This window comes from Hipposideros armiger, unplaced genomic scaffold, assembly GCF_001890085.2.
Source record: "Hipposideros armiger isolate ML-2016 unplaced genomic scaffold, ASM189008v1 scaffold_275, whole genome shotgun sequence".
Taxonomy (NCBI): domain Eukaryota; kingdom Metazoa; phylum Chordata; class Mammalia; order Chiroptera; family Hipposideridae; genus Hipposideros; species Hipposideros armiger.
In genome coordinates this window covers 1,318,453-1,345,496 of record NW_017731625.1, presented here as the reverse complement: position 1 = coordinate 1,345,496, position 27,044 = coordinate 1,318,453, and the positions used below count along the sequence as shown (strand labels likewise).

Genomic DNA, 27,044 nt, shown 5'->3' with positions numbered 1-27,044 from the left:
AGACTGGGATCTGAAGTTTGGGGCACCTGGGTCTGAGGATCTAGGATCTGGGTCTGGTGATCCGGGATCTAAGGTCCAGTGTCTGGAGCCTGGGTCTGAAGTACCGGGTCTGGGATCTGGTATCTGGGGTCTGGGGCCTGGGTCTGTGGATTTAGGATCTGTTGTCCAAGGTTTGGAGGTATCGGACCTAGGGACCAGGATTCGGGATCCAGGGTCTGGAGTCTCTAAGGTTCGGGGTCTGAAGTAGGAGATCTAGCATGTCGGGTCCCAAGTCTGAGGTCTGAGGTCTGCGATGTGGGGCCCGGGGTCTAGGGTCTGCTCCGCGCCCTTGCCCTTGCCCTAGTGCCTTCCATCCTCCCTCCTTCTTTCCTCTCCTACCTCGCAGCCCCTGGTTCCGTCCTCCCCGCTCCCCTCCTCTGTCCCCACTCCAGGTCCTCCAGATCCCCTCCCCTGTCTCCCCCTGCCCTTCCTCTCGCCCCTCCCTCCTCCCTTCTTCCTCCCCTTCCCTCCCTTTGCCAGCCCCGCCCGCTCCGCCAGCCCCGCCCGCCCCGCGGCGCCGCACCGACAAGATGGCGGCGGGTGGGAGCGGCGGCCGTGCGTCATGCCCGCCGGGGGTCAGTGCGGGCGCGGGGGGCGGCCCGGGTCCCAGTGCCAACGCTGCCCCCGCCCCCGGCAATGCGGCTGCGGCCGCCGCCCCGGCCCCCGCCACCCCGGGGACGTCCCCTCCGGGCTCAGGGCCCGGCGCACAGGCCGCGGCGGGAGGGGAGCGGGTGGCCGAGGAGCCCGGGGCAGCGGCGCTGCTGCGCGAGCCGGTGTACAACTGGCAGGCCACCAAGCCCACGGTGCAGGAGCGCTTCGCCTTCCTCTTCAACAACGAGGTGCTGTGCGACGTGCACTTCCTGGTGGGCAAGGGGCTCGGCGCGCAGCGCATCCCGGCGCACAGGTGGGCCGCGCCCGCTCCTGGGCCCCCGGGCTCTCCGGGACGCCATCCCCGGGGCCCGCCATCCCTGAACCCCCTTCCCTGGGATCCTGCCATCCCGGGACCCGCCATCCCCGTTATCTGCAGCCCTCAGACCCTCGAGGACTCCCGGTCACCACCTTCCCCAGGCCCCATCATCCTCAGGCCCTGTGGTCCTGCTGGAGCCCCATCTATCCCGCAGCCCCCATATTACTAGCCATTCCCTGGCCCCCCGTCCCTCCACCCCCATCAGACACCCCTCACCCTGCCACTCCAACCAGAATTTCCAGATCCTGTGACCCCCACCAGTTTTCTCCACCCCTGGGTCCTGCCATCCTGCCCCAGTGACCTCCACTGAGTACCCCATCCTCTCCGTGCTGTGACCACCCACATCCCCACCAGACTTCTGCCTCATAAACCCAGGACTCCCCAGACTCCCAAACCACATAGCTCCCAGCCCCCTGACTCCCCAGCCTCCTGAACCCCCAGCCCACTGACCCTCCTCCAGCCCCTTCACCCTCCTGAATTCCTGACCCCCTTCCCTAATCCCTGACCCTCCCCAGTCCCTTCACCCCCTAGCCCCCAGGCCTCCTCTCTGGAAAAGGGGGCATTGTTGTTCCAGGCCCCATCCCTCTGCCAGTTTCTAGGGTGCAGCCCCAGACTCCTGGGCTGGGTAAGCTGATGTCAGACACCGCCCTGCCCACTCCCAGTCTTTCTGACCCTGCTCCCCATTGCACCCCAGGGATCTCGGTGGAGAAGGCTTGCTGGGGGCTCCACCCTGGGAGGGTACTGGGTGGCTTCTTGTGTCTCTGCTTGGAGTGCCCCCTAACTTGCTGTGAGGGTCCTCCTGCCTCTCTGGCGTGTGGCCTTTAGCCTGTGCCTTTGACAGTCTTTGTGGCTTTTTCTTGGTTATTTATGTATAATAGCGTCTGGCTTCCTGTCCACAGAAGACTCCAGGCCTGTGGTTAGGTCCCAGGACCTCCCCTGGCTCCTCCCTTCCCTGTGTGCAGCCCTCTCTCCTTTGTCCATGTGGGCCATCTTCCTAATCCTGGAGTAGGAGGCTAGTCCGTTTGCCACCTACCAGTCCCTCCTGGACCACTGGCCTCCCTCAGCCCCTCCTGCTCTTAAACGCTGCTCAGTCCAGTCCGGGCTCTCCTGCCCACAGACCCCTGACTGGAATCCTCACTGGGCAGGTGGATACAGCTAGAAGCCCCAACCAGTGGGGGAACATCAGGGTTTCTCTTTGAGGGGAGCAAGGGGGCTGGGGGACCTCCCCAGATGCCAGCTGACCTTGAGATACATAATCATGCTTGAAGGTTCATTGGCCTGTGACAAAGTGTGGACCCCTGGAGAGAAGCAAAAGAGGGGCCTGGCTCTAGTGGGAGGTGGAGGTTAAGTGAGGAAGGATGGGTGTGACATTTAGTGAGAATTTCTGAGAGCAGGAGGGAGACAGGCCCCAGGGTAATGACAGGGCTGACCTGCTCCAGATGGACACCTCTGAGCAAGTGGCACTGAGCAGAGCAGGGGAAGGGGAGGGGAGCACAGGAATGTAAGGCCTGGAGACTAGAGGAGTTGGGCAAGTGGGAACCACAGCAAGGCCAGAGCAGAGGGAGCAAAGGGCCCTATAGGCCACAGTGACCTCGTCTGCTTTGAAGGGTGGAATGGGCCACAGACACCATGGGAGATGATGGGCTTAGTGGAGACAGCAGAATTGGGAAGCAGAGAGTTCAGCTTCTCTGGGGGAGGTACTGCTCTGTGATGTGGTGAGGAGGTGGCTTGGCAGAGGAGAATGGGGGGATGTGGTGGAAGTTCCCTGGACTTTTGGCTTGAGTATCCCAGGGGAGGACAGGCATGGTGGTACATGTTGTATTGGCGAGAAACAATATGACCAGAGAAGTGTGTGATGGGTCTGCAGCGTGCAGGGATCATATTGTTGGGAGTGGGTGGAGTATCCTGGGGGCAATGTGTGGACAAAAGAGTGCTTAGGAATGGCAGCAAGGAGCCACTCCTAAATGGGGTATGGGGTGCAGGCTCTTCTGGGTATGGGGGTGCATGCCTGCACCCCAACGTTCACCATCAGACTGGCCCACCTCTGGACCTGTAACTTTCTTGTGCTTGTAGCTTCATGAATCCCATGTCCCCTGGTGGCACTCTGCCTGGCTCCCCTGTCACACCTTGCAGGTCCCTGTACCCATCAGTTGTCTCCCTGGGTCCTGAGAGCTCCCTGTGTGCTTAATGTCTGGAGGATGTCTGGGGCCAGGGCGATGGCATGTTTCTTGTCCCATTTCCCTGGTATTGATGCCCTACTCTATGGATGCCCCAATAGAAGGTTCGAGTTCCTTTTCATTTTAGCCTTTGGGTTATTATTTCATATGAATTGTGAAAATTTTACCTGCAGTGGTCAGGTGGGTGACTGCCCCAGTGAATTACCCTGGGTTTGCTGTGTCTCAGTTTCCCCACCTGTGAACTAGGACGTACCACTCAGATACCTCCGGTCATGGGGCTGCTGGGAAGATGGACTCCATGACCCACGGCTCCTTTAGAGGACCAGGAGCTTAGATAAAGATAGGGATATAAGCCAATGCAGAGTTAAGTCCCAGAGGCCACGCTGATGGAGAGTGACGGTTGAACACATGTGCTAGTGGTTCGGAAAGACCGTGGTCTGGAGAGTTCCTGGTCATATGTGTGGAAACCCTTGGCTGGACCTTGTTCCCACCCCCTTCTGGGGGGCTGGATTTAAGGACTCCATGTGAAGAGTAGGGTGGAAAGTAGACCCCTTCTCAGCCAGGTGGTCAAGGTCAATCAACCTCAGGGTGATGTGTGTACGTCAGGGACCTCTGACGAGAAGGGCACCTTACCTGGGTGTCCTCTTCCCCAGAATCTATAACCCTGGTGTGTAGTGGGTTGAATGGTGTCCCCGCAAAGATATGTTCCCATCCTAATCCCCAGAACCTATGATTGGCCCTTATTTGGAAAAAGCATCTTTGCAGATGTGATTAAGTTAAGGGTCTCAAGATGAGATCATTCTGGATTATCCGGGTAGGCCCTCAACCCAGTGACAACTGTCCTCATAAGAGACACGCAGAGGGGAGACAGAGAAGACGGCCATGTGACGACGGAGGCAGAGATGGGATGATATCACAAGCTCAGGGAGCCCCCAGCAGCTGGAAGAGGTGGGAAGGACCCTGTCTGGGGCCCTACAGGGAGAGTGTGGCCCTTTGACACCTTGACTTTGGACATCTGGCCTCCAGCATGTAGGAGGATAGATTTCCATTGTTTCAAGCCACCTAGTTTGCCAACACTTCGGATAGCAACCCTAGGAGACCAGTCGGTCCAGTTTAATCACAAGAAAACCCCCAACAAAGACGGACCAGACCTGCCTGACCCCAGCCACGATTCCCTGAGACTGCCCAGTACAGGAAAACTGGAGCAAGGTGGAGAAACTGTCGCAGCCTGAGATGCCTAAGGGACGATGAGATGCCATGTGGGATCCTGGATGGGGTCCTGGGGCAGAAAGAGGACGTTAGGGCTATAACGTGACATGGGAACAAGGCCTGAGGTTGATTTTAAAAAGAGTGAGGCCGAGGCTTATGCTAATTTCAAGATGTGGTCTGGAGCCACCAGCTCCTAGGGCCAGGCTTGGGGTGCCCATGGCTGGGGCTCTGGCCCCTGAACTCGGTGCAAGGTGAAGTGGGGCATGGGACCCCGGAACACAGGTTGGCATTTGTGACAGTGGAAGGGGCTGGCCCTGGCTAAGCTCACATCCCAGCTCTTGCTCTGCTTAACTTTGCAGCCCCTACCCTGTCACCCCACTCTTCTTGTTTCCCTACAGCTTTTTCCTTCTAACTTCCTAACGCCCGGCGTTGATATTACATTGTTGTTGGCTTTGCCTGTCTCCTGTCCTGCACCCCAAATGCCTGGGAGAATGCCCGGCATACAGCAGATAATCAGTAAATACGTGTCGGCCAGTATGCTGGAATCTAATGTGTGTGCCTTTTCTCTCAGGGCTCACTCTGAGCAAACATCAAATGACTTTTTCTTTTTTTAAAGAAATTTTATTGGGGAATAGTGTGTTTTTCCAGGACCCATCAGCTTCAAGTCAAGTAGTTGTCTTCAATCTAGTTGTGGAGGGCGCAGCTCCCTGGCCCATGTGGGAATCAAACTGGCAACATTGGTGTCATGAGCCTGCACTCCAATTACCTGAGCTAACCGGCTGCCCCCAGCGAATGTCTTTATGGCACTTTTGCGGGCGTACAAATCGGGTGGCCCCACACAATTAACTGTCTTCACTCTCATGGGAAATGTAGCCATGCTGAGAGTCTAGAATGTGGAACAGTCTGTGTTTGGGGTCTCTTCGGTGGCGTCGACCTGTTTGTGTGTTTTTAGTCAGATGACAGCTTTTTTTGATGACGGTGGCTCTATGGTGTGTTTTGAGAATTGCTGAGGAAGTTGTTCCCAATTTTATTCCGTGTCAAGACTTTTTAAGCTGGTCTAACACATTGAGTTTCCAGAATCACCCATCTGTCTATGCCTCCACCCAACAGCCATTGAAACATGGTGCAAACAGAAAAACATCTCTTTCCCTGGGGAACTTATATTCTAGCACAGCAGCAGCAAGCATATGTAAAGAGCCACATAGTAAATATTTTCTGTGGGCCACACAGTCTTTGTCCCAACTGCTTAATTCCACCTTGGCAGTACAAAACAATGACATAAATGAATGAGTATGGGCTGTGTTCTTTTTTTTTTTTTTTTAAGATTTTATTGGAGAATTGGGGGACGGGGACAGACAAGTTGCTGTCCTTTTTTGTTCTTCAGTCTAGTGTGGAGGACGTTGCTTCACTGGCCCATGTTGGTATTATCATTGTGCTCTTCCCGGGTGAGGCAGATCAGTCGCTGGCCACTCGGCCGCTCATGGCGGCTCTTGGCAGCTCTTGGCAGCTCATGCCGGCTGCCAGCCACTCACGGTAGCTTATGGCAGCCCATTGTAGCTTCACTGCAGCCTACGCTGTCGACTCACGGCAGCCCAGCTCCAGGTCGAGCTGTTGTTCACCATCTTAGCTGTAGAGGATGCAGCATCACTGGCCCTCATGTGGGAGCCGAACTGGGGCCCTGCTGCTCAGAGCTGGAGTTCCAAGCGAGCTCTTAACCAGCTGAGCTACTCGGCTGGCCCCCCAAGCCAACTCTTAACCAATGTGCCACTCGGCTGTCCCTGGGCTGTGTTCTAATAAAACTTTATTTACAAAAACAAGTGGTGGGCTAGATTGGGTCCCAGGGCCGAGTTTGCTGTCCTGCTCCCTCTAGTGGTTTCTTATGATCTTTAGAATCCATTTGTTAAGCGTTAAAGGAATTGAACGCATCTCTGGGGAATTGATCTTCCCAAAGATGCCTGGTTGAGGAGAACTGGAAATTTAGAATAATGGAGTATATCTGGGAACATGAAATCTCTCTCTGTTTATGTATTCAGGACATTTTGTAGCAACCTTACAAAGCTTTATAATTTTCTTCATTGTATAGTTTTTGCATGTTTATTGCTGAGTTTTTGCTCAGGTATTTGTTTTTCTCTTTTGTGAATAATCTTTTCTCCATTATATTTTTCTAGCTGGGAAGCTATAGATTTGGGGGCATATTTATTTTTATGTGATTTGAACGATTTCTTTCCGAACACTTAGTGTTCATAATTGTTCAGCTTACTCTGTCCCAGCCCCGTGCAGTAGACTTTTCTGTGATGATGAGACTGTTCTAGATCTATGCTCTCTGCTACTAGTCACATGTGACTATGGAGCATTTGATATGTGGCCATCACAACCAAGGACTTGAACCTGTTATTTACTTGAATTTTAATTTAAACGTAAATAGTCCTGTGTGGCCAATAGCAACTGTGTTGGACAGTGCATGCTTGGAATTTTAAATTAGAGAATCTTGATATGGGCAGATTGTTTCTCTTCCTTTCTCATAGTCCTGCCTTATTTTTTTCTGTTCTTACTGCATTCCTGACCCCCAGGGCATTGCTCCTTAAGAGGGGTGAGAGCACTCAGCCTTGGTGCTTTTCACAGTTACATGTGACTGTTGAGATTGGTTTCCTGCAAGTTCTCTTCCACAAGGTACGGAACCTTCTGTCCATCCCTCATTTAGTAAGAATTTTTAGGAAGTGTGGGTGTGGGGATATCAAGAGCTTTTGCTGGATTTGGCATTGTTTGATATGATGACTGTCCTGGTCGAAAGTTTGACGGTTTGACGGTATGAAGGTTGACGGTTGTCAACCATCATAGCCCAGTTTTAGAGCACAACCATCACCACCAAAAGGTTCCCAAAGTCTTGGAGGCTCGGTGTTGTGCATCTCAGGAGCTCGTTTCTTCTTGGTGCTGAAGTAGAAGTTCTTTTTCCTGCTGAACGCCCCTCGTGGATAGACCATGGTTTGTCTGTTCACCAGCGATGGGGATGCAGCTGTCTCCAGTGTTTTACTGTAGGAATAATGCCTCCCTGGGCAGGCGGGCACAGATCCGTGTGGCGGTGTGCTTCCTTTCTCTTGGGGAAATGCCCAGGAGTGGAACAGACGCGTTACAGCTTAAGTCTTACATATGACATGATGAGAAATCATCCCCCAGCCCCCATGGAGCATCGGGCCTCTAGATGAGTTGGACTGCTCCCCCTTCTCTATATCGTGGAGGAATGTGGGTGCGGTGGTGTTATTTCTACCGGCAATGCATGTCAGAACCCACCCCCCAACCCCCGCATCGGGTCACCTGAGGCTGGGCTTCTCTTTGGCAGAAGATTTTAACGTTTAAGTTCATTTTCTTGCCTTGTTACGTATTTGTTTAGATTTTCTGTTTCTTCACCAGTTGCCTTTGGCAGCTTGTATCTTTCTAGGAACAGTCTGTTTCATCTAATTGTCTTAATTTGTCTGCGTGAAGTTGTCTTACAACTTTTTTTTTTTAACTTTATTGGGGAACATTGTGTTTTTCCTAGGAGCCATCTGCTCCAAGTCAAGTTGTTGTCCTTCAGTCTTAGTTGTGGAAGGCGCAGCTCAGCTCCAAGTCCAGTCATTGTTTTCAATCTAGTTGCTGGGGGCGCATCTCACTGGCCCATGTGGGAATCGAACCAGCAACCCTGTTGCTCAGAGCACGCGCTCTAAACAACTGAGCCATCCGACCGCCCCGTCTTACAACTTTTTATCTTCTTTAGGGTCTGCAGTGAAGTTCCCTCTTTCTCTCCTGATTTTGCTAACTGCTGTCTTTTCTCTTTTCTTGGTTGGTCTGGCTAAAGTTTTAGCAACTGATTTTTTTTTTTTTTAAAGAGCAGCAGATTTGGTTATATTGGTTTTCTCTGTTTCCCCATTCCCAATTTTCTTAATTCCTGCTCCCACTTTTATTATTTCCATCTTTCTTTGGGTTTGTTTTGCTGTTTCATTCTCTAGATTCTTGAGGTAGAAGCTAACCTTTTTGACTTTGGATCTTTATTTAATAGATATGTGGTATTTACCCCTGAGCACTGTTAGCTGCATCCCTCACATTTGGATGTGTCTTATCTTCATTTTCTAATGTCCCTGTGTTCCGTCTGTGACCCTTGGGTTACTTGGAAGTGTGTCATCCATTTCCAAGTGTTTGGGGATTTCTTTTCACATTTTGGCCATTGTGGATTGTGCTGCTGTGCACATGCGTGTGCAGGTTTTGTGTGGACGCATGTTTCTGTGAGGCAGACACCTAGGTGTACAATTGCTGGGTCAGATGGCCGCTCATGACTGACCATCTGAGGAACCACCAGCCTTCCATGGCAGCCACGCACCTGATGTTCCCACAGCCACACACGAGGGTTCTGGTTTCTCCATGTCCTCACTAGCTCTCGTCATTGTCCTTATTTTGAATTCTAGCCTTCCTAGTGGGTGAGGTGGTGCCTCACTGTGGTTTTTATTTGCATTTATCATTATGTTTTTGGAGATGGAAGAAGAAGGAGGGGAGAAGACATGATGGGGAAGCCCCAGGCATGGTGCTGGGGGCTCTGGTTGGCTGGAGGCAGGATCAAGCAAGGTGCCAAGGGAGCAGGGTTGGTGGCTGGAATCTGAAGGCCATAAGGGCATCTGGCCAGGGGTGCCAGAGGGGTCGGGTGGAGGAGCCTTGGAGATGGGACATACCTACCTCGAACCCTGCAGTCTTTCCAGGACCTGGGATTTGTCCTCATGTCTGTCACCGAGGGTACATGAGGTCCCTGACTGCCCAGTGTTGGGCAGCTCTGCACAGACACAGGCCAGGCCCACATGAGCGGGCAAAACTACAGAGATTTGTGCTCTCAGTTCTGGGGCCAGAAGTCCAAACTCAAGGTGTGGCAGGGCCGTGCTCCCTCCCGAGGCTCCAGGGGAGGGTCCTTCCTGCCCATCCCCACCTCTGGAGGTTCCAGCACCCCGGGGCTTATGGCCTTGCCATCCCAGTTCCTGCCTCCATCATCACATGGCCTCTCCCTGTGTGTTTCTGTGTCCACATTTCCCTCTTGTTAGGACACCAGTCATTAGATCAGGGCCACCCCACTTCAGTGTGACCTCATCTTAACTAATTACACCTACAAAGACCCTATTTCCAGATGGGGCCCCATTCTGACTTTCAGTGGATGTAAAGTTTAGGGCACACTCCTCACCCCACTACACTTGGTTTCTCACCTGGCCCTCTGTCTCTGGTCTGGCCCTCAGGGTGGGGTCGAGTCCTGGGCCAGGCTATGGACCAGATGAAGGCTTGGAAGGGCCAAGGGACAAGCGTCCCATGACAGGGGAGGAAGTGGGGGCCGGGGAGAGACAAGGCTTCTCCCTGGGGAATGTAGGGGGCAGCCCAGACTGGGGTTTGCTGGGAGTTGTGGGAAGGGCGCCCCAGGCACTGGGCAGCGGCCGGGAGGTGCCGTGTGGGGCTGGCTCTGTCTCACCTGCCGATGTCTGCTGAGTCAGGAGATTTCTGAGTAGGGTGACTGCTCAGAGCTGTGTTTGTCACAGTGGAGATCCCAAAAGGGGTGTGATACAGGGGCCTCGCAGACCCGGGGATGGGTGCTCTGTAGCAGGTAGGCTGCAGAGCTATGGCCCCTGAGTCATTGCTGCCTCCCCAGGGGGAGGACGTCTTGGAATGGGCCTTGGGGACTGAGGATGGACAGCACAGAATGGGTGGCCCTGTCCTGAGTGGGCGCCGTGGAGTCCCTTCACAATCCTACTGGCCCCCATAGACAGGGCCAAAAGGAGGGTTCAAAGCTGGCTGGAGGGAAGGCTTGGGGCTCCTCACAGCTTGTCTTCACTCACTGGGCCTTCCTGCCCCTCGAACTGAAGAAGACACGGGCAGGTGGGCCCAAGTGGGTGAGTCATTCCTGGAAGAACCCACAGGTCTCCTCATGGCCAGTGCCTGCAAACACTCTTCTGTGCTCTTGCTGTTCCCTTGCCCTCGACACCCTTCCCCACAGACTCAGCCTGGCTCAGATGTTCCTGCCAGACCTCCCCTGACCCTTGCTCCCCTCACAGCCCTGTGTTCTCTCTCCTTCCTACCCGCTGTCAGGCTGTCTGTGCCCTTGACCTGTGTCTGCTCCCCTCCAAGAAGATGGGGGCCCCAGTGCCCAAAGCCTGAGCACAGGGCAGGTGTGTGTAGAGCCAGCACATGAGTGAATGAGTGAGTGAGTGAGTGTATGGGTGGATGGATGGATGAACAGAGATGCTCTGGGCATGATGTGGCGGGGAGCAGCTGGCAGAGAAGTTGCTACTGTAACGCCTCCCAGGGTCTCTGGTGGGGGAGTTTTTGTTGGGGACATTCACTTTACACATATCCCTGCCCCTTCCCATAGCACCAGGCTCAGGTGACAAAGACAGGCTGGGCCACGTGGAAGGTAACCAGGTCTTCTCTTCATGCCAGGTTTGTGCTTGCTGTGGGCAGTGCTGTCTTCGACGCCATGTTCAATGGAGGCATGGCCACCACATCCACTGAGATCGAGCTGCCTGACGTGGAGCCAGCTGCCTTCCTGGCGCTGCTCAAGTAAGACCTTCTGGGGCCTCACCACCGAGGGGTAGGATGGATGCCTGATGGTTTAACACATCAGAAAACAGATGGGGCTCAGGGAGAAAATTGCCTCCAGAGCCCTGGCTCCCTGGAAGTTTCTAAAACTTGCTTCCACAGTGAGGGGATCTCTGGAAGCCCCCATCCCGTTTTAATTTTTGTATTTTTAATTGAAATGTAAATCATATACCATGCAATTTAGTCATTTAAAGTGTACAATTCAGTGGTTTATAGTATATTCATAGATGTGTTCAACCACCACCTCTATCTAGTTCCAGAACCTTTCATCACCCCAGAAAGGAGACCCCGCCCCCATTAGCAGTCATCCCCATTCCCCTCCCCAGCTTTCAACAACCACTAATGCCCTTTGTGTGTCTGTGGATGTGCCTGTTCTGGACATTTCACGTAGATGGAATCACACACCGTGTGGCTTTTTATGTCTGGCTTGTCTCACTGAGCGTCATTTTCAAAGTCATCCACCTTGTACGTAACCCCTCATTTTGATCCTTTGTAGTTGACAGAGTTAAAGAAGTAGCATAAAGTAAGGATTTTCTATGCCACCTTTATTTTTTCCTTTTAAGTTTCAGAATTTTTTCTTAAGTACCGTGAACGCCTGGGGAGGGGGGCTGTCACAGTCATAGGAAATGGAGCCAGCTTGGATGAGAGAGGAGAAACAAAGCTTGAGCAGTGACCACAGGCAGTGGGATCACGTGGAAGCTGAGGTCCTGACTGTCCGGCGGGGCGAGCTCTCAAGAACACCCACACCATTCTCCTTGCCCAGCTGGCTCCCAGGAACACTGGCTATAAATTGTCATGGGTAACTCTAAAGATTATCCCAAACAGTGAAAACATCTTTTTAAACGCAGTTTATTTTTTTCCGTCCTGGTGATCAAAATGGCACAGGCTCTCACACACACAAAGTTGATACGGAGAAGCATAAAGAACAAAGTAGGGTAACCCTGTCCTCTCCTCTCAGACATCCAGGAGACCATCTTGCTGGTCCCTCCTGGCTCATGTCCTGTGTGTGTAATGTGTTGCAGCCGCCTTTCCACCCTACTGTGTCCTCACCCCTTTTCTCACCAGTGTCCACAGTGCGTTGCTGGGCATAATTTTGTTCTAGTTGGTTCTGTCTGTGGATGCCCCATAACACTTGACTCCATCTAATGTTGTTGGGTCCTGTGGCTGTCCCCAGTGTCCTCCAGGTCACAACAGCACTCTGAGAAACAAGCTCCTTTATCCATCTCTATGCACCTTTCCTGGGCCCAGGGCCAGATGGTGGATGCTTCTCGGCCAAGGCGGCTGGTGGGCTGTCTCCACTATGGCCACTGTGACTACAGAAGTAGTCAGGACAGTTTGTAAACTATGGGTGGGGCTGTGTGCCAGTAAAACTTTACTTACAAAAACAGTTGATGAAACCACAAGTAGATGTCACTTCACTCTGTTATATATGGCTGTTATAAAAATTTTTTCAAAAAGGGACGATGACAAAAGTTGGCAAGGATGTAGCGAAATTGGGACGCTTGTGCATGGCTGGGGGATGTGAAATGGGGTGGCCGCTGTGGGAAGTGGGATGGTGCTTCCTGAAATATTTAAACACAGAGTCACCATATGACCGAGCGGTCCCACTGCTATGTGTGCACAAATAGCACTGAGAACAGGGACTCGAACAGATACCTGCACACCCGTGTTCCCAGCAGCATGACTCACAGCAGCCAAAAGGTGGACACGGCCCCAGTGTCCATGGGCGGATGCATGATCAACAAGGGTGGTCCATCCACACACTGGAATATTACTCGGCCTTAGAAATAAAGGACTGTGACACCTGCTACAACATGGATGGACCCTGAGGACATTATGCTCAGTGACATAAGCCAGTCACAGAAGAACAAATACTTTGTGATCCCACTCACAGGAGGTCCCCAGAGGAGTCAGGTTCACAGACAGAAAGTAGATGGTGGAGACCAGGGGCTCGGGGAGGGGAGGGGAGTGAATGTTTAATGGGGACAGAGTGTCAGTTTGGGGAGATGGAAACTTCTGGAAATGATGGTGGGAACAGCTGCACAACTGTGAATGTGCTTAATGCCACTGAGCTGTGCACTTAAAAATGGTTAAGATGGTAAAGTTCATGTTATGTGTATTTTACCATAATTAAAAAATATAAAGTGATATCAATTTAAAAAATAAAAAATAGGTGACAGGATGCAGTTTGCCAAACCCTGCCTTTGGTTAAACTTTGTCTCTGTGTTTTGATAAATACTGCTGATGTGCCCTCCTGAGAAGGTTGACCCTATCACCCTTGGTGTGAGGACCTTACCTGTCCCTCTGCATATAAGCGGACTTGTCCCCATTAGAGGATCCCCCCCTGCACTGCTGACATCAGGGTGGGTCACTGTGGGGGGCTGTCCTGAGTGCTGTGAGGTGTCCAGCAGGGTTCCAGGGTCTTCCTGACCCTAGGAACTCTAGCTACTGGACTGTATTTGGGCTCCTGGCACACACTGGAGCCGGATTCAGGAGGGGGTGCTCCGTTCCTGGCCTACTTGGTTCTGCACACCCACCCACCATGCACAAGGGCTCTGATATCTCCATGGTCTCACCGTCTTTTTTTTATGACCCCAACTTCCGACCCATGTTTAGATCCGGGCGATGGCAGTGGTCAGTGTCCATGTGTGTCTGATTCAGGCTGGCACTTCCAGTCCCGTGATTTGCCCAGACCTCATTGAGCATTGCCGTCAGGCCTGCTGTGCAGGTCGGGAGGTGTAGAAATGTCCCATCTCCCCAGCAAACCCATGGTGGCCTTCAGCCCTCGTGCTTCTGCATGGGAAAGGAGAAGGCCTGCAGGGCAAATGTGTTTCCTGTGTTGGAAAGTGGGTAGTTTAGCCTCATTGGTTTTCACTGGTAACAACCTTTGCCAGGCCCTGTCTGCAGATCAGAGGACAACAGGTGCTGGTTTTGGAAGGTTTCTCAGGCTGGCCCATGGGGTGGGGGCTGGTGTGGGTTCCAGCCGGGGGTCTGATGGTCCGAGTGGAGCCACGGCAGGCTGGGTGGCCCCTGCCTCATGGCTGCCGGCCTCCCCCCCAGGTTTCTCTACTCAGATGAGGTTCAGATCGGGCCCGAGACAGTCATGACCACGTTGTACACAGCCAAGAAGTATGCGGTGCCTGCGCTTGAGGCCCACTGTGTGGAGTTCCTGAAGAAGAACCTGCGGGCAGACAACGCATTTATGCTGCTGACACAGGTGCGGGGACGGGCGAGGGCACGAAGGACCCAGCATGGATTCAGGGGACTGGGTGAGGGCGTGGGGGACCGGGAGAGGATGTGGGACACCGGGTGAAGGCTCCATTGGGGGAGGGGGGCAGGTAAAAGCAGGGATGGGGGAGACAAGTGAAGATGCAGGTGTGCAGGAGCTAGGGAGGGAGGGAGGCGGGAGCAGGTGGGTGAGTGGGATTTCAGAGTTTTTGATGCCCTTTAAATTTTGTGCCAGGGGAAGTGCCCCCCACCCCTGTGCCCGCCCTGCCATGGTGGCTCCCCTGAGTTTTCTGGGTGAGTTTCTAGGCCTCCTTGGTAGCTAGTCGCTGTTCATTAAATGGTCTACAGGTTTCTGGTTGGCTCTTAATTCTCTTTTTCAGGGTTCAGGTGTGGGAAGAAAGGTGTTTATTTCTTAGAAAAGGTCCCTTACAGGCTCTGTGTGGTCAGCCGCATTGTGGTGGGGCTGGTGGGGCCATGAGGACTGGGAGGCTGGGAAGATACCAGGGCACAGGTTGGCATGGGGTGGCACCCTCTCGTAGGTGGGTCACAGTTCCCCCCCAGACAGGTTGGATTTGCAAATCCCTTGCTGGGTGCACCTGGGCCTTGGGCCCTTACCAGCCACTTACTGAGTTGCTCTGAAGGGCCAGAGCTGGGACTGTCCTGTGGGGGCTGCCCCCAGCCATTTGCTGAGAGCTGTGGCCATATAGAGTGTCCTAGCCAGGCCCTGGGCATAGTGGATGCCAAGGGGTTGGGGTCTCGCTTCCCCCCAGCTACCTGGGCAGAATGAATGGGAGCCTTCTCCCTTCCCTGGCTTCTACCCTGTGTGTAGGTTCCCAATGTAGCAATCTCAGGGCACAGGCTTCTGTGTCCTGGTCATTCATAGTTCTCTCCCCAGGGGCTCCTGCCAGAGCATAGGGGGATGGCGTGCCTCCCTGGGGGTTGGCCCTGTCTGCTGTCCTTGCCTCCAGTCCCAAACCGCTAGGTGTCCCAGCTTTAGAGGTGCCCGCCGGAGCCCGTCCTTCATTTACCAGACCCCCACCCCAGCCAGTGGTTTTACTGCTAGTCTGTGAACTTGGGGAAAATCTCACCGGTCCGTTGGGCTGACACTCTGAAGTCCCTGAGACTTGGAATTTGTGACAAGTTTTTTTTGTTTTTTTTTAAGATTTTTATTGGGGAATTGGGGGAAGGGAAACAGACAAGTTGCTGTCATTTTGCTCTTCAGTCTAGCTGTGGAGGACATCGCTTCACTGGCCCAAGTTGGCACCATCATTGCGCTCTTCCCGGGTGAGGCAGATCAGTCGCCGGCTTCTGGACGGCCGCTCACAGCGGCTGCTGGCCGCTCACGCTGACTGCTGGCTACACACGGTAGCCCATGGCAACCCACTGCAGCAGGGGTTGCAGCCTACGCCATCGCCGGCGACTCACGGCAGCCCAGCTCCAGGTTGAGCTGTTGTTCAGCATCTTAGCTGTAGAGGGCAGTGTCACTGGCCCTCATATGTGGGATCCGAACCGGGGCCCTCTGGCGTCCCAAGCCAGCTCTTAACCATCGCGCCACTCGGCCGGCCCTGTGACAAGTGTTGAACCAGGGATGCATGTTGGGTCCTGTCTCAGGGCTGGATGATGACGCACTGTCCCTTGCAGGCCCGGCTCTTCGACGAACCACAGCTCGCCAGCCTGTGCCTGGAGAACATTGACAAAAACACAGCCGATGCCATCACCGCAGAAGGCTTCACAGATATTGACCTGGGTAAGGCTGGCAGGGTGCCCGGAGGAGGTCACCTCGTGTCCTGGGGCCCCACCATCCTCATGCAGGGTGGACACTCTCCTCCTGCACAGGCCCAGGTGGTCCGTGCTTTCAGCCTTACTGGTCACAGGGCTTCTGCCAGGTCTACCCCACTCTTCAGTTGTTGGTGACAGGATGGTGGACAGGTGTGGCTGGTGAACCTCATTCGCCAGCATAGGCAGAGGTCGTGCACAGTGTGCCGATAACCCCTGGCTGAGACCGCAGCGTGTCCACATTGACGCAGCTCCCCTGTCCTCCACAGACACACTGGTGGCCGTCCTGGAGCGGGACACACTGGGCATCCGCGAGGTGCGCCTGTTCAATGCTGTTGTCCGCTGGTCCGAAGCCGAATGTCAGCGGCAGCAGCTGCAGGTGATGCCCGAGAACAAGCGGAAGGTCCTGGGCAAGGCACTGGCCCTCATCCGCTTCCCGCTGATGACCATTGAGGAGTTTGCTGCAGGTAATGGTCGGGGGGCCACAGGGCCGCTCGGGAGGAATGTGACCCCCGGTGAGCCTGCGTGTTACTCAGTTGCGTGTCCCACCGGGTCTGGCACTGGCCATGTGTCAGCCTGAGAGCCCCTGCCAGGAACACAAGTACTGATCACACTCGCCGTGTTGACAGGAAGCTTGGACTGTGCACAAAGGTATAAAGATGGAACTACCCACAGATTCCGTCTGTCCATCCTGTGTCTCGTTTCCTTTCCTTTGTCTCCCGTGTCCACATGCATGTTTATGAGTGTACTGGCCACTGAGGGTCCCTGTCTTAGGCTCATGTCCTGGGGGCTGGGCTCTGGTTTCAGTGCCCTTGACGAGCCTGTGAAGGGGTGGGAAGTGGCCGGTGTTGCAGGGACCCTGCTGCAGGGCCTGGGGTCTGGGCTGTGCCTCCCGCCCCATGGGGACACCCATGTCCTGGGGCCTTTTGGGCAGCAGTGGCTGACTTGGAACCCCTTCCTCTGGGGCTGCGCCTCCCCCTCGGCCCTGGAGCCAAATAGGCCTGGAAGGTTCTGGATGGCGCTCTGGGCACACCTGCTGCCCTGTCTGTCCCAGGTTCATGCTTCCCCTGCTCTTGCCTGGGCTCAGGATCACCAGATTTAGCAACAAGAGCAAACAAATAATTGAGTGTAAGTGTTTCCCATGCACCAGCTGGGACAGACTTATCCTACACATGTCCTCTTGATCCGAAAGTCAGATGGGACCAGCTCACCTGTGTTTTCTCTGACGGTCCACAGTGTTACATCAGTGCTGAGGTGACACCTCAGACAATGTCTGCGTTCTGGGGTCATGGGGCCCAGGTCACTCTCTGTGGGGCCATCCTGGGCACTATGGAGTGCTGAGCAGCATCCCTGGCCCCCACCCTCTTCATGCCAGGAGCATGCCAGTTGTGATAATCACAGATGTCCCAGACATGGCCCAGCATCCCCTGGGGGGCTAGGATTCCCTGGGGGAGACCCCTGGGTACAGCACTGGACTGTCCTGTGCTAAGACATCTATAGGAGCCTTGCTAGGCCCTCCCTCCCAGTCTGGCTTTCACCCCCAAAACCATTCTCTTCGAGGTCCCCCAGCCTACCTGGTTGCCCAACCCCCACAAGTGTCTCAGCCCCCTGTGACACAGCTAACCCGGCCCACCTTCTGGAAGCACCAGCCCCTCACACCCCTCTCCCCAGCTGGAAAGCTCCCGGAAGGACACTGTGTATGTCCTTCTAGCCCTGTCCCTGTGTGGTGGGTACCATGGGGCTTTGGCCCTTGGTCACTCTGTTTTAGAGACTTCCCTGGCTTATGTTTCATTTGAAAGTACAGTAGAAGTTTGACACACACACCCCGCCCCCTCCCCCCCTCCCCCTGCATCATGCATCACAGTTGAGGTCTGATGTATTTTTCTTTCTCCATTTTCTATGCAGAGATTAAAAACAACAATGGTCAACATTCTGCATTCAATTTTGTATCTTCCTTATTCACTGAATCCTTACCCACTTCTTGTCCCCTGCTGTGAGGGCCTCTGTTGATGTGTCATGCTGTGGTGGCCATGAGTGATGCTGTGGCCCTCTGTGGAAATGGGTTCGCAGTTGGTGAATGAGTGGTTCTTGTGAAGTGTGAGGCCTGTGTCCTGTGTTCTGTCCCCCGGGGGAGTGTGTAAGCATCCTAGGCTCCTACTTCCACCCGTGGCCAGCAACCTCCAGCCCCGCTGGTCCCCGTGTGTGGCCTCCACTATTGCTGTCACATCTCTTCATCTGGGTCCCCTTCACCAGCTCCCGGCCTGTCTCAGCCTATCTCAGGCAGTTCCGCTCTTCCCCCAGCTGTGTCAGTGCTACCTGGCCAAGAGCCCCCAGGCTGCTTCTAGCTGGGAGTCACCCCATGGCCGCTGACCGTCACGTGCTCTGTCAACTAGGGGTAGACCTGAGAGGTGGTCCCCAGTGCAGGCCAGGAGACCTGGGACCATGATGGAGTATTTTGCCCAATGAGCCAGCGAATCAGGGTGTCAGCCCCTTGTCTCTGTGGGACTCCTCCCCAAACGATGGGGCAGAAGGGCTGTCCCACCTCAGGGCTGCCTGGATCCCTAGCGTTTTGCAGAAAATCCGTTTTCATCTCTGTGAGATGCTGCGAACTCGAGATGCCCATCTTCTGTGCTGGATGTTCACCCCACCCTTCCCTACCCCGCCCCCTCCTCAGCCTCAGGCCAGACCACACCCCAACCCGACCCACCCACCCTGTGCCCGCAGGGCCCGCACAGTCGGGCATCCTCGTGGACCGCGAGGTGGTCAGCCTCTTCCTGCACTTCACCGTAAACCCTAAGCCTCGAGTGGACTTCATTGACCGGCCGCGCTGCTGCCTCCGCGGCAAGGAGTGCAGTATCAACCGCTTCCAGCAGGTGGAGAGCCGCTGGGGCTATAGCGGCACGAGCGACCGCATCAGGTGGGCACTGGGACAGGCCGGGCGGGCACCAGGGAGTGGAGAGCTGGGAGACGGGGGCGCTGGGTCGTGGGGAGTGAGGCACAGGCCTGGAAGGGGGTTTCCTGCGGCTGAGTAGGCCCCACCCTGGGAGGTCTCCAGACCCCAGGACAGGGGAGGGTGGAAGCCCATGGGGCTTCCTCGCCTATGTTCTCTCGGCTGGTTGCGGTCTCTCGGAATTCAGCACTTTGTTCCTGTCCATAAGGTTCTCCGTCAACAAACGCATCTTCGTGGTTGGCTTCGGGCTCTACGGCTCCATCCACGGGCCCACAGATTACCAAGTGAACATCCAGGTACTCTCCCACCTTCGTTCTGCCTCCAGTCCAGCCCCACCCCATCCATTTCAGGCCCCACCCTCAGACTCAGTCTGGTCCCACCCAAGCCCCGCCCCACCCGCCGAGGGTTCCCCTCAGATCGCCTTCTAGGATCTGCTCCGTATCACACCCCATAGTGGAGGGAATGTTCTGGAGTCCATGGGGACTATGCCTCCCGCCCCATGGGCCTCTTTGGGAGTCACAGGCTAGACCATCCATTGCCGGCCCCGGGGTGGGGCTCAGCCCTGGATCAGGCCTTGCTGGGGCCCCGTGGATGGAGGCAGGGGGCCTGGAGGCCCTGGGTGAGCGGGCCTGGCTGCTGCCCCGCAGATCATCCACACAGACAGCAACACAGTCCTAGGCCAAAACGACACGGGCTTCAGCTGCGATGGCTCTGCCAGCACCTTCCGGGTCATGTTCAAGGAGCCGGTGGAGGTGTTGCCCAATGTCAACTACACGGCCTGCGCCACGCTCAAGGTGTGCCTGATCCCAACCCTGATCCTGAAGTAAACTGATCCCTAAACCATACCCAGAACCCCAGCTCTATTCAATGAACCCTACCCAGGACCCCAACCCTGACATCTGACCCCAACTGATCGCTGAACCCTATCCAGGACCTCAACTCTATTCAATGAAAACTACTCAGAACCCTGACTCTGACCCCTGAACCATACCCAGGACCTCACCTCTATCCCCAACTCTGACTCTGTTCTCTACCCCAGACCCCAGCTGTGATCCCTGAACCCAACCCAGGAAGCTGCCTTACTCTGATCCCTCCCCAGGACCCGGACTTGAGCCCCGACCCACATGCTCTCACTTACCTGCAATGGTGTGGGGCAGGGAGGAATGATCACCTGTTGTGGGTGTGGAGGGTCTGCTCCCTGAGGTTCCCCACAGCAGACACCTTTGGGTGGGGCTCTGCTGCCTTCCACCCAGTTGGGGTCCCAGTCCTGGGGTGTCCTGATCACATTGTGGCCCTATCCCCACAGGGCCCGGACTCCCACTATGGCACCAAAGGCCTGCGCAAGGTGACCCACGAGTCACCCACAACAGGGGCCAAGACATGCTTCACCTTCTGCTATGCAGCAGGGAACAACAATGGGACGTCCGTGGAGGATGGCCAGATCCCTGAGGTGATCTTCTACACCTAGGTGCCCAGGCCCCAGCGTGGCCGTGAGGACGGTGGCCCAGACACCTGAGACAAGTAGGCTGCCCCACATCTCACGCCAGCCCGCCGGGCCCCAGGCAGTGTCCACTCCGACCACATTCCCAGGCATCTGCGCCAGGGCGAGCATGGCTGCCTGTTCAGAGGAGCTGGGAGGTGGCTGGGTGGGTGGGGCTGTATGACAATCCCTCAGGACTGGGGGCAGGGCTGGCCTGACCCTGCCTGAGCTGAGGTCAGCCAGGTCCCTGGGCCGCCTGACCAGCTGTCTGACAGTGGGATTGTGTGGACTGTCGTCTCGTTTGTGTAACTGCACATGGCAATGCATCTCGGCTTTCCATTTCTCTGGTAGGAGAGGGTGTGGGGGCACCCCTAGTACATCGGTTGGGGTCTTGTGTTCCTTTTATTCTGGTCTATTCACTGGGGACGCTCAGGCCACCCTGATTCTGGTCCCAGGATGCAGGCCTGAGCCTCATGTGGTAGGACTAATGGGGGACTTGCACCCCCTCGAGGTCCTGCAGGCTGGCTCCCCCCAGGTCCTGCCCAGCCTCTCCGGACAGGACCTTCCTGGCCCACAGCTGAGGGCACAGGCCTCAGCCCATCTGCCTGGGAGGGGTGATGCTGCGGGGCAGCCACGGTGGCCACGTCCCCGCTGGCCCATGGGGTTTAGAGGGCACTGCCCACCTGTACATACTATACCCCACCCGCCCCCGAGTGAGCATTCTGCCCAGAGGTGCTGGAGGGTGCAGCCCCTCCCCTGATCCCCTGGTCCTTCCCATGTGTTTCTACCCCAGTGATTTGTTTTGGAACCTGTGTCCTCCCCGAAGCTATGAAAGGTGTACCCTCCTCACATCACACCCCCAAACGATTTTTTTTAAATAAAGGAAAACATACCTACCCTGACCTTTGTGCTTCTTCCCGTCAGAGCCGGCAGGACCCTGGCAGCACTGGGACCTGGCCCTGTCCTCTCTACGGCTGTTTCCGCCACTGTAAGAGGGGAGCCTGGGACCCCTGCCTGCATCTGGAATTGCTGTCTCCCAACCCAGGCTCCCATCTGGAGGCATCCACAGCGCATGGGGGGCTGGGGACGCGCCCTGCCCCTGCAGTGAAGCAGTGGAGGGCGCTGGGTGGGTGGGCAGCATGGCCACGGACACCCGCAGGGAAGGCCACACTGTGGGGTTGTGCCCAGGCAGGGTCTCTTGGAGCCTTATAGCACATTCCGGAGTGTCAGGAGGGACCCCGCTGCAACGAGCTGTGCAGGGACCTTTTGGGCTCTGCCCTCTGGACCTACGCCAGCAGCTGGTGTGCGCAGGCACCCAGAAGTGCTCAGCTTGGTCCCCAGGCTGCACCTATGCAGGGGTGGGTAACCTGACCTGGGTCCCTGCTGGTCACTGCTAGTTGTCATGACAATGTCCAGCATCCAGTTAAAAATTACAAAGCATGCTGAGAAATAGAACTACTAAGCAAGTGAAACAATAGAAAACAAACACCCACACATATTTCAGAAATTGGGAATTTATATATTCAAGACAGTGGAGGAAATGAAGAACAGAATAGATGCATTAATGGAGCATTTCAAGAGTTGGAATACATCTGTTTGACATCCTACCACTGAAAAATACAGTGTCTGTGATGAGGAACTCAGTGGTTAGGAGCACCAGAAGACAGGATTAGTGCACTAGGAAACAGGGCAATGAAAAATACCCAAGGTCGAGCACAAGAAGAAAGAATGGAAAACACAGCAAAGCACAGGAAATGGGGGCACGAAGGTCATGGCACCTGTCAGTGGGTCCCAGAGGAGGGTGGGAGAGTGGGGCCCAGGCTGTACATGAAGAGAGATGGTAGCTAAGAACATTCCAGAATCAAAACATTAATCCAAGTGTTTGCAAATCTCAATGACCCAAAGTGGGATTATAAACAAAAAACAGAAGACATATTCAAACTGCTGAAACCCCAAGGAAAATAATCTTAAAAGCAGCCAGAGAAAGTACAGTTGTTTCCCTTATCTGTGGGGGACAGGTCCCAAGCTCCCCTATGGATGTCTGAAATCTCAGCTAGTACCAAACCCTATATATACTGTATTTTTTTCCTAAACATACAAACCTATGATGAAGTTTAATCATAAATTAGGCACAGAGATTAATAAGACAGAACAATTATAACAATACACTATAGTAAAAGTGATGTGAATGTGGCACTATTAAGTAAAGTAAGGGCGATGTCAACATAAGCCATGCGATACTGCGGCAGCAAGGCGGCTACTGAGTGACTAAGCATGGAGACACGGGACAAAGGGGTGACTCACGTCCAGGGCAGGCGGAGAAGGACAGCAAGATTTCATCACAATATTCAGAAGGGCGTGCAATTTCAAACATGAATTATTTCTGGAATTTTCCATTTAGTATTTTTGAACCACAGGTAGCTGAAACCATGGATAAGGGGGGCTACTGTACTACCAAACTAGAATCCTCTGTCCTTCAAAAGTGAAAGTAAAGGGGCCGTCCGAGTGGCTCAGTTGGTAAGAGTGCAAGCTCTGAACAACAGGGCTGCTAGTTCGATTCCCACATGTGCCAGTGATGCTGCGCCCTCTACAGCTAAGATTGTGAACAATAGCTCAACCTGGAGCTGGGCTGCTGTGAGTGGCAGGTGACGGCATAGGCTGCAGTGGGCTGCCATGAACTACTGTGAGTGGCTGGCAGCCAGCATGAGCAGCGGGCAGCTGGTGTGAGCTGCCATGAGCCACCATGAGCGGCCGTCCAATGGCCAGGGAGTGACAGACTTAGCCGGGAAGAGTGCAATGATCATAATACCAATATGGGCCAGTGGAGTGGTGTCCTCTACAACTAGACTAAAGAACAAAAAGACAACAGCTTGGCTATTCCCCTTCCCCAATTCCCCAGCACTGGTCCCTTGCCCTAATTCCCCAATAAAATCTTTTAAAAAAAACACCAAAAAAGAAAAGACGATAGAGTCAAAAGAAAAGGAACAAAAAGACATTAGACAAACTCAACTGTTATCAGTAATCCGTTAATTGTAAGCAGATTTAAACACTCGAAGGATAAAGATTATCAGACTGGATACAAAAACAAAATCAAACTATTTGCTAATGACAAGTCTCACTTTAGTTATAAAAATGATAAAACAACCAAGTTACCCTGTACAAACATTAACCAAAAGAAAGTCGCTGTGCCTGTTATCAGAAGAAGTAGACTTTAAGGCAGTAAATGTTAGTAAAAGTTAAGGACATTTCACAATGACAAAAGGGGCAATTTGGTCCGGCCGAGTGGCGTGTTGGTTAAAAGCTGGCTTGGGACGCCAGCTCTGAGCAGCAGGGCCCCGGTTCGGATCCCACATTAAGGGCCAGTGACACTGCCCTCTACAGCTAAGATGGTGAACAACAGCTTGACCTGGAGCTGGGCTGCTGTGAGTCGCTGGCGACGGCGTAGGTTGCAGCCCCTGCTGCAGTAGGCTGCCATAAGCTACCGTGTGTGGTCGGCAGCCAGCGGCCGGCAGCCAGTGTGAGCTGCCAAGATTCGCTGTGAGCAGCCGTCCAGAGGCGGGCGACCGATCTGCCTCACCCGGGAAGAGCACAATGATCATACCAACATGGGCCAGTGAAGCATTCTCCTCCACAACTAGACTGAAGAACAAAAGGACAGCAATGTCTGTTCCCCTTCCCTGATTTCCCAGCGCTGTTCCCCTCACCCAATTCCCCAATAAAATCTTAAAAAAAAAAAAGTAGTGGGTAATTCGACAAGAGGATGTAATAGCCATCAATATTTATGCACCACAGCACAGGTTCAAAATATTTTAATCAAGAGATAACAGAACAAAAATGAGTGCTCAGCAAATCTGTAATCATAGTTCGAGATTGACACCCATCTCTAAGTGACAGAACAAGCAGACAAAAGAAATCAGGACGTGTCTGCGATTTGAACATGAACAACAGATCTGACCTAATCGACACACACAGGACACTACACCCAACAATGACACATGTTGCTTTCAAGCGCACATCAAACAATGGTCCAAACAGGCTATGTTCTGTATCATAGTGCAATTCTAAACAAATGTAATTTATCTTCTGCAACTACCGGTATGTTCTGACTACAGTGGAACCAAACTGGAAATCAACCACAGGAAGACAACAAAAAACCCCAAATGCCTGGTAATCAAGAAACACTTTTACATAAACAGGGTAAAAAAGAAACTGGAATTTAGGAAATACTTGGAACTGAGTGATACTGCAATTGTAATTCACCAAAATTTGAGGATCCTGCTACAGCGGAATTGAGGGGAAATTTATACTTTATGCATAGATTGGAAAAGAAGAAAGGTTTAAAACTTTAAGACAACACAAGACCAGTATCAGGAATGCAAAAGGGACACCACTAAAGGTCCTACAGACATCGAAGAGATAGTAAGAGGGGTTGGATTTCTGGTTAGGAGTAGACTGTCAGGGCAGACCATGACTTCAGCTGGCTAAAAATAAACACTAGAGAAAGGGCGCATCCACTCCAGAAATCATATAGGTGCAGCCACTATGGAAAAGTGTGGAAGTTCCTAAAAAAAATTTAAACTAGAACTACCATACGACTCAGCAATTGCACTTCTGGGTATATCTCTAAGGAAATGAAATCAGGATCTCAAATATCTGTGCCCCCACGTTCAATGCCGCACAATTAACAACAGATGGGACACAGAAACCACCTCAGTGTCCTAGATGGAAAAGGACACAAAAGGTGATACACACATTTTACCTATATACATATATATGTCATACATGTATATGTGTAAACAGAATGATTCAGCCTTAAAGGAGGAGGTCTGGCCATTTGTGACAACCTGGATGACCCTGTAGGACATTATGCTGAGTGGGGTATGCACAATCTCACAGGAGGAGTCTAAAACTAAAGTTGAGCTCATAGAACCAGAGAAGAGAATGGGGAGGTGTTGGCCAAAGGGCACACACTTCATTGTAAGTCCTGGGGATCTCACGTACAGCGTGCTGACTATATTCACAAGACTGTGCTGTGTCCCTGAAAGGCGCTAAGAGAGTAGATCTTTGTTCTCACCACACACACACAAAGGTAACTGTGTGAGGCACTGGAGGTGTTAGTTACCCCATGGTGGCGACCATTTCACAATGTATACAAATATTAGATCATCACCTTGCATACCCTAAATTTAAAAATCACATATAATTGGGGCCGGCCGAGTGGCGTGATGGTTAAGAGCTGGCTTGGGACACCAGAGGCCCTGGTTCGGATCCCACATATGAGGGCCTGTGACACTGCCCTCCACAGCTAAGATGCTGAACAGCAGCTCAACCTGGAGCTGGGCTGCTTTGAGTCGCCGGCGACGGCATAGGCTGCAGCCCCTGTGGCAGTGGGTTGCCATGGGCTACTGTGTGTAGCCAGCAGCCAGCGTGAGTGGCCAGCAGCCGCAGTGAGCGGCCATCCAGAAGCCGGCGACTGATGTGCCTCGCCTGGGAAGAGCGCAATGATGGTGCCAACTTGGGCCAGTGAAGCAACATCCTCCACAACTAGACTGAAGAACAAAACGACAGCAACTTATCTGTTCCCCTTTCCCCAATTCCCCAGCACTGTTCCCATCCCCCCAATTCCCCAATAAAAATCTTAAAAAAAAAAAAGATCACATATAATTGTGAATACTTCAAAGCGATGGGGTGCTAAGAAATCCAGAGGGGCTGAATTCCAGGGAGAAAAGAGCCCCGTCAGTGAGTCCTGGCAGCGTCGGAGCTGGGTGTGCTGGGGGAAGGGCATTCTCTGGGGAGAAGCTGCTGGGAGGCTGGTGCCGTGTGGGCCAGTAGAACAGGCCAGGAGCTTGCAAAGCTCGGCAGACTCCCCCCATGGGACTCTACTTGGTGCTTGGGTGGTGAGTTGGGGGTAGGGTGAAAGGTGGAGTGAAATCTCCTGCAGCCTTTCCATGCACAGAAATCAAAGTCCTGCTAGACTGTGGCACTGGCAAAAAAACCAGACAGGTCAAGACACAAACTTCAAGGCATCTGAACAAGGGGTGAATGAAGTGAGAGCCCAGCCCACTTGACCATGCTTCCTGGTAAAGGACAGCGTGCCTGGGGAGAAATGCATCTAGCTGATCATCCTTTCACTCACACAGTGTTTGGGATGCAATAAAAATAATGAGACATCGAGAAGGAAAACGTTCCCCATAAACAAGAGGGGAAACAGCCCATAGAGGCAGACCTGCAGCAGACCCAAATGTTGAAATTAGATGTCAAGGATAATGTCACTGTTAAAAATCTGTGAGAGAATACAGAGGAAAATGGGGTGGAACAATGGTGGATTTCAACCAAGAAACAGGAACTCTACAAAGAGAGAAAACAGAAACTGTAGAACTAAAAATATCTGAAAAGAATTTACTGGATAGCTTAAGGGCAGACAAAACACACAAAAGAGGATTGGTACAGATGTGCCTTATGATGGGGCTATGTCCCGATAAACTGAAAATACCGTAAGCGGAAAATACCATTAAGTGGAAAATGCATTTGATATACCGTATTTGCCGGCGTATAAGACGATTTTTTGGCCCTGAAAAATATGCCTCCAAGTGGGGGGTCGTCTTATACGCCAGGTACACT

At 53.4% G+C, this 27,044-nt stretch overlaps 1 protein-coding gene across 7 annotated transcripts; it reads left to right on the top strand.

Annotated features, from left to right (window-relative positions):
* The first annotated feature begins 529 nt into the window (after positions 1-529).
* Positions 530-22,380, top strand: BTBD2 (BTB domain containing 2). 7 transcript variants are annotated; one of them, XR_002125624.1, is made up of 10 exons: positions 530-943; positions 10,831-10,950; positions 14,050-14,206; positions 15,859-15,964; positions 16,263-16,460; positions 18,718-18,910; positions 19,152-19,239; positions 19,591-19,737; positions 20,250-20,464; positions 21,348-21,392. XR_002125624.1 is itself a non-coding variant. In XM_019657456.1 (10 exons), exons 1-10 carry the CDS (start codon positions 570-572, stop codon positions 21,633-21,635), a joined length of 1,815 nt encoding a protein of 604 aa, XP_019513001.1. In that variant the 5' UTR covers positions 530-569; the 3' UTR covers positions 21,636-22,380. The 7 variants fall into 7 exon arrangements, 6 of the variants coding, with proteins under 6 accessions (XP_019513001.1, XP_019513004.1, XP_019513006.1 ...); XM_019657456.1 differs by having other exon boundaries at positions 20,250-20,393; positions 21,348-22,380; XM_019657459.1 differs by having other exon boundaries at positions 20,412-20,464; positions 21,348-21,436.
* The last annotated feature ends 4,664 nt before the right edge of the window (positions 22,381-27,044 follow it).

Bases quoted from the DNA above. Each gene is read 5' to 3' on its own strand.
- BTBD2 (XM_019657456.1), top strand. From the start codon at position 570: ATGGCGGCGGGTGGGAGCGGCGGCCGTGCGTCATGCCCGCCGGGGGTC. The intron at 19,240-19,590 runs GTACTCTCCCAC...GCTGCCCCGCAG, and splicing joins ATTACCAAGTGAACATCCAG to ATCATCCACACAGACAGCAA. The intron at 19,738-20,249 runs GTGTGCCTGATC...CTATCCCCACAG, and splicing joins CGGCCTGCGCCACGCTCAAG to GGCCCGGACTCCCACTATGG.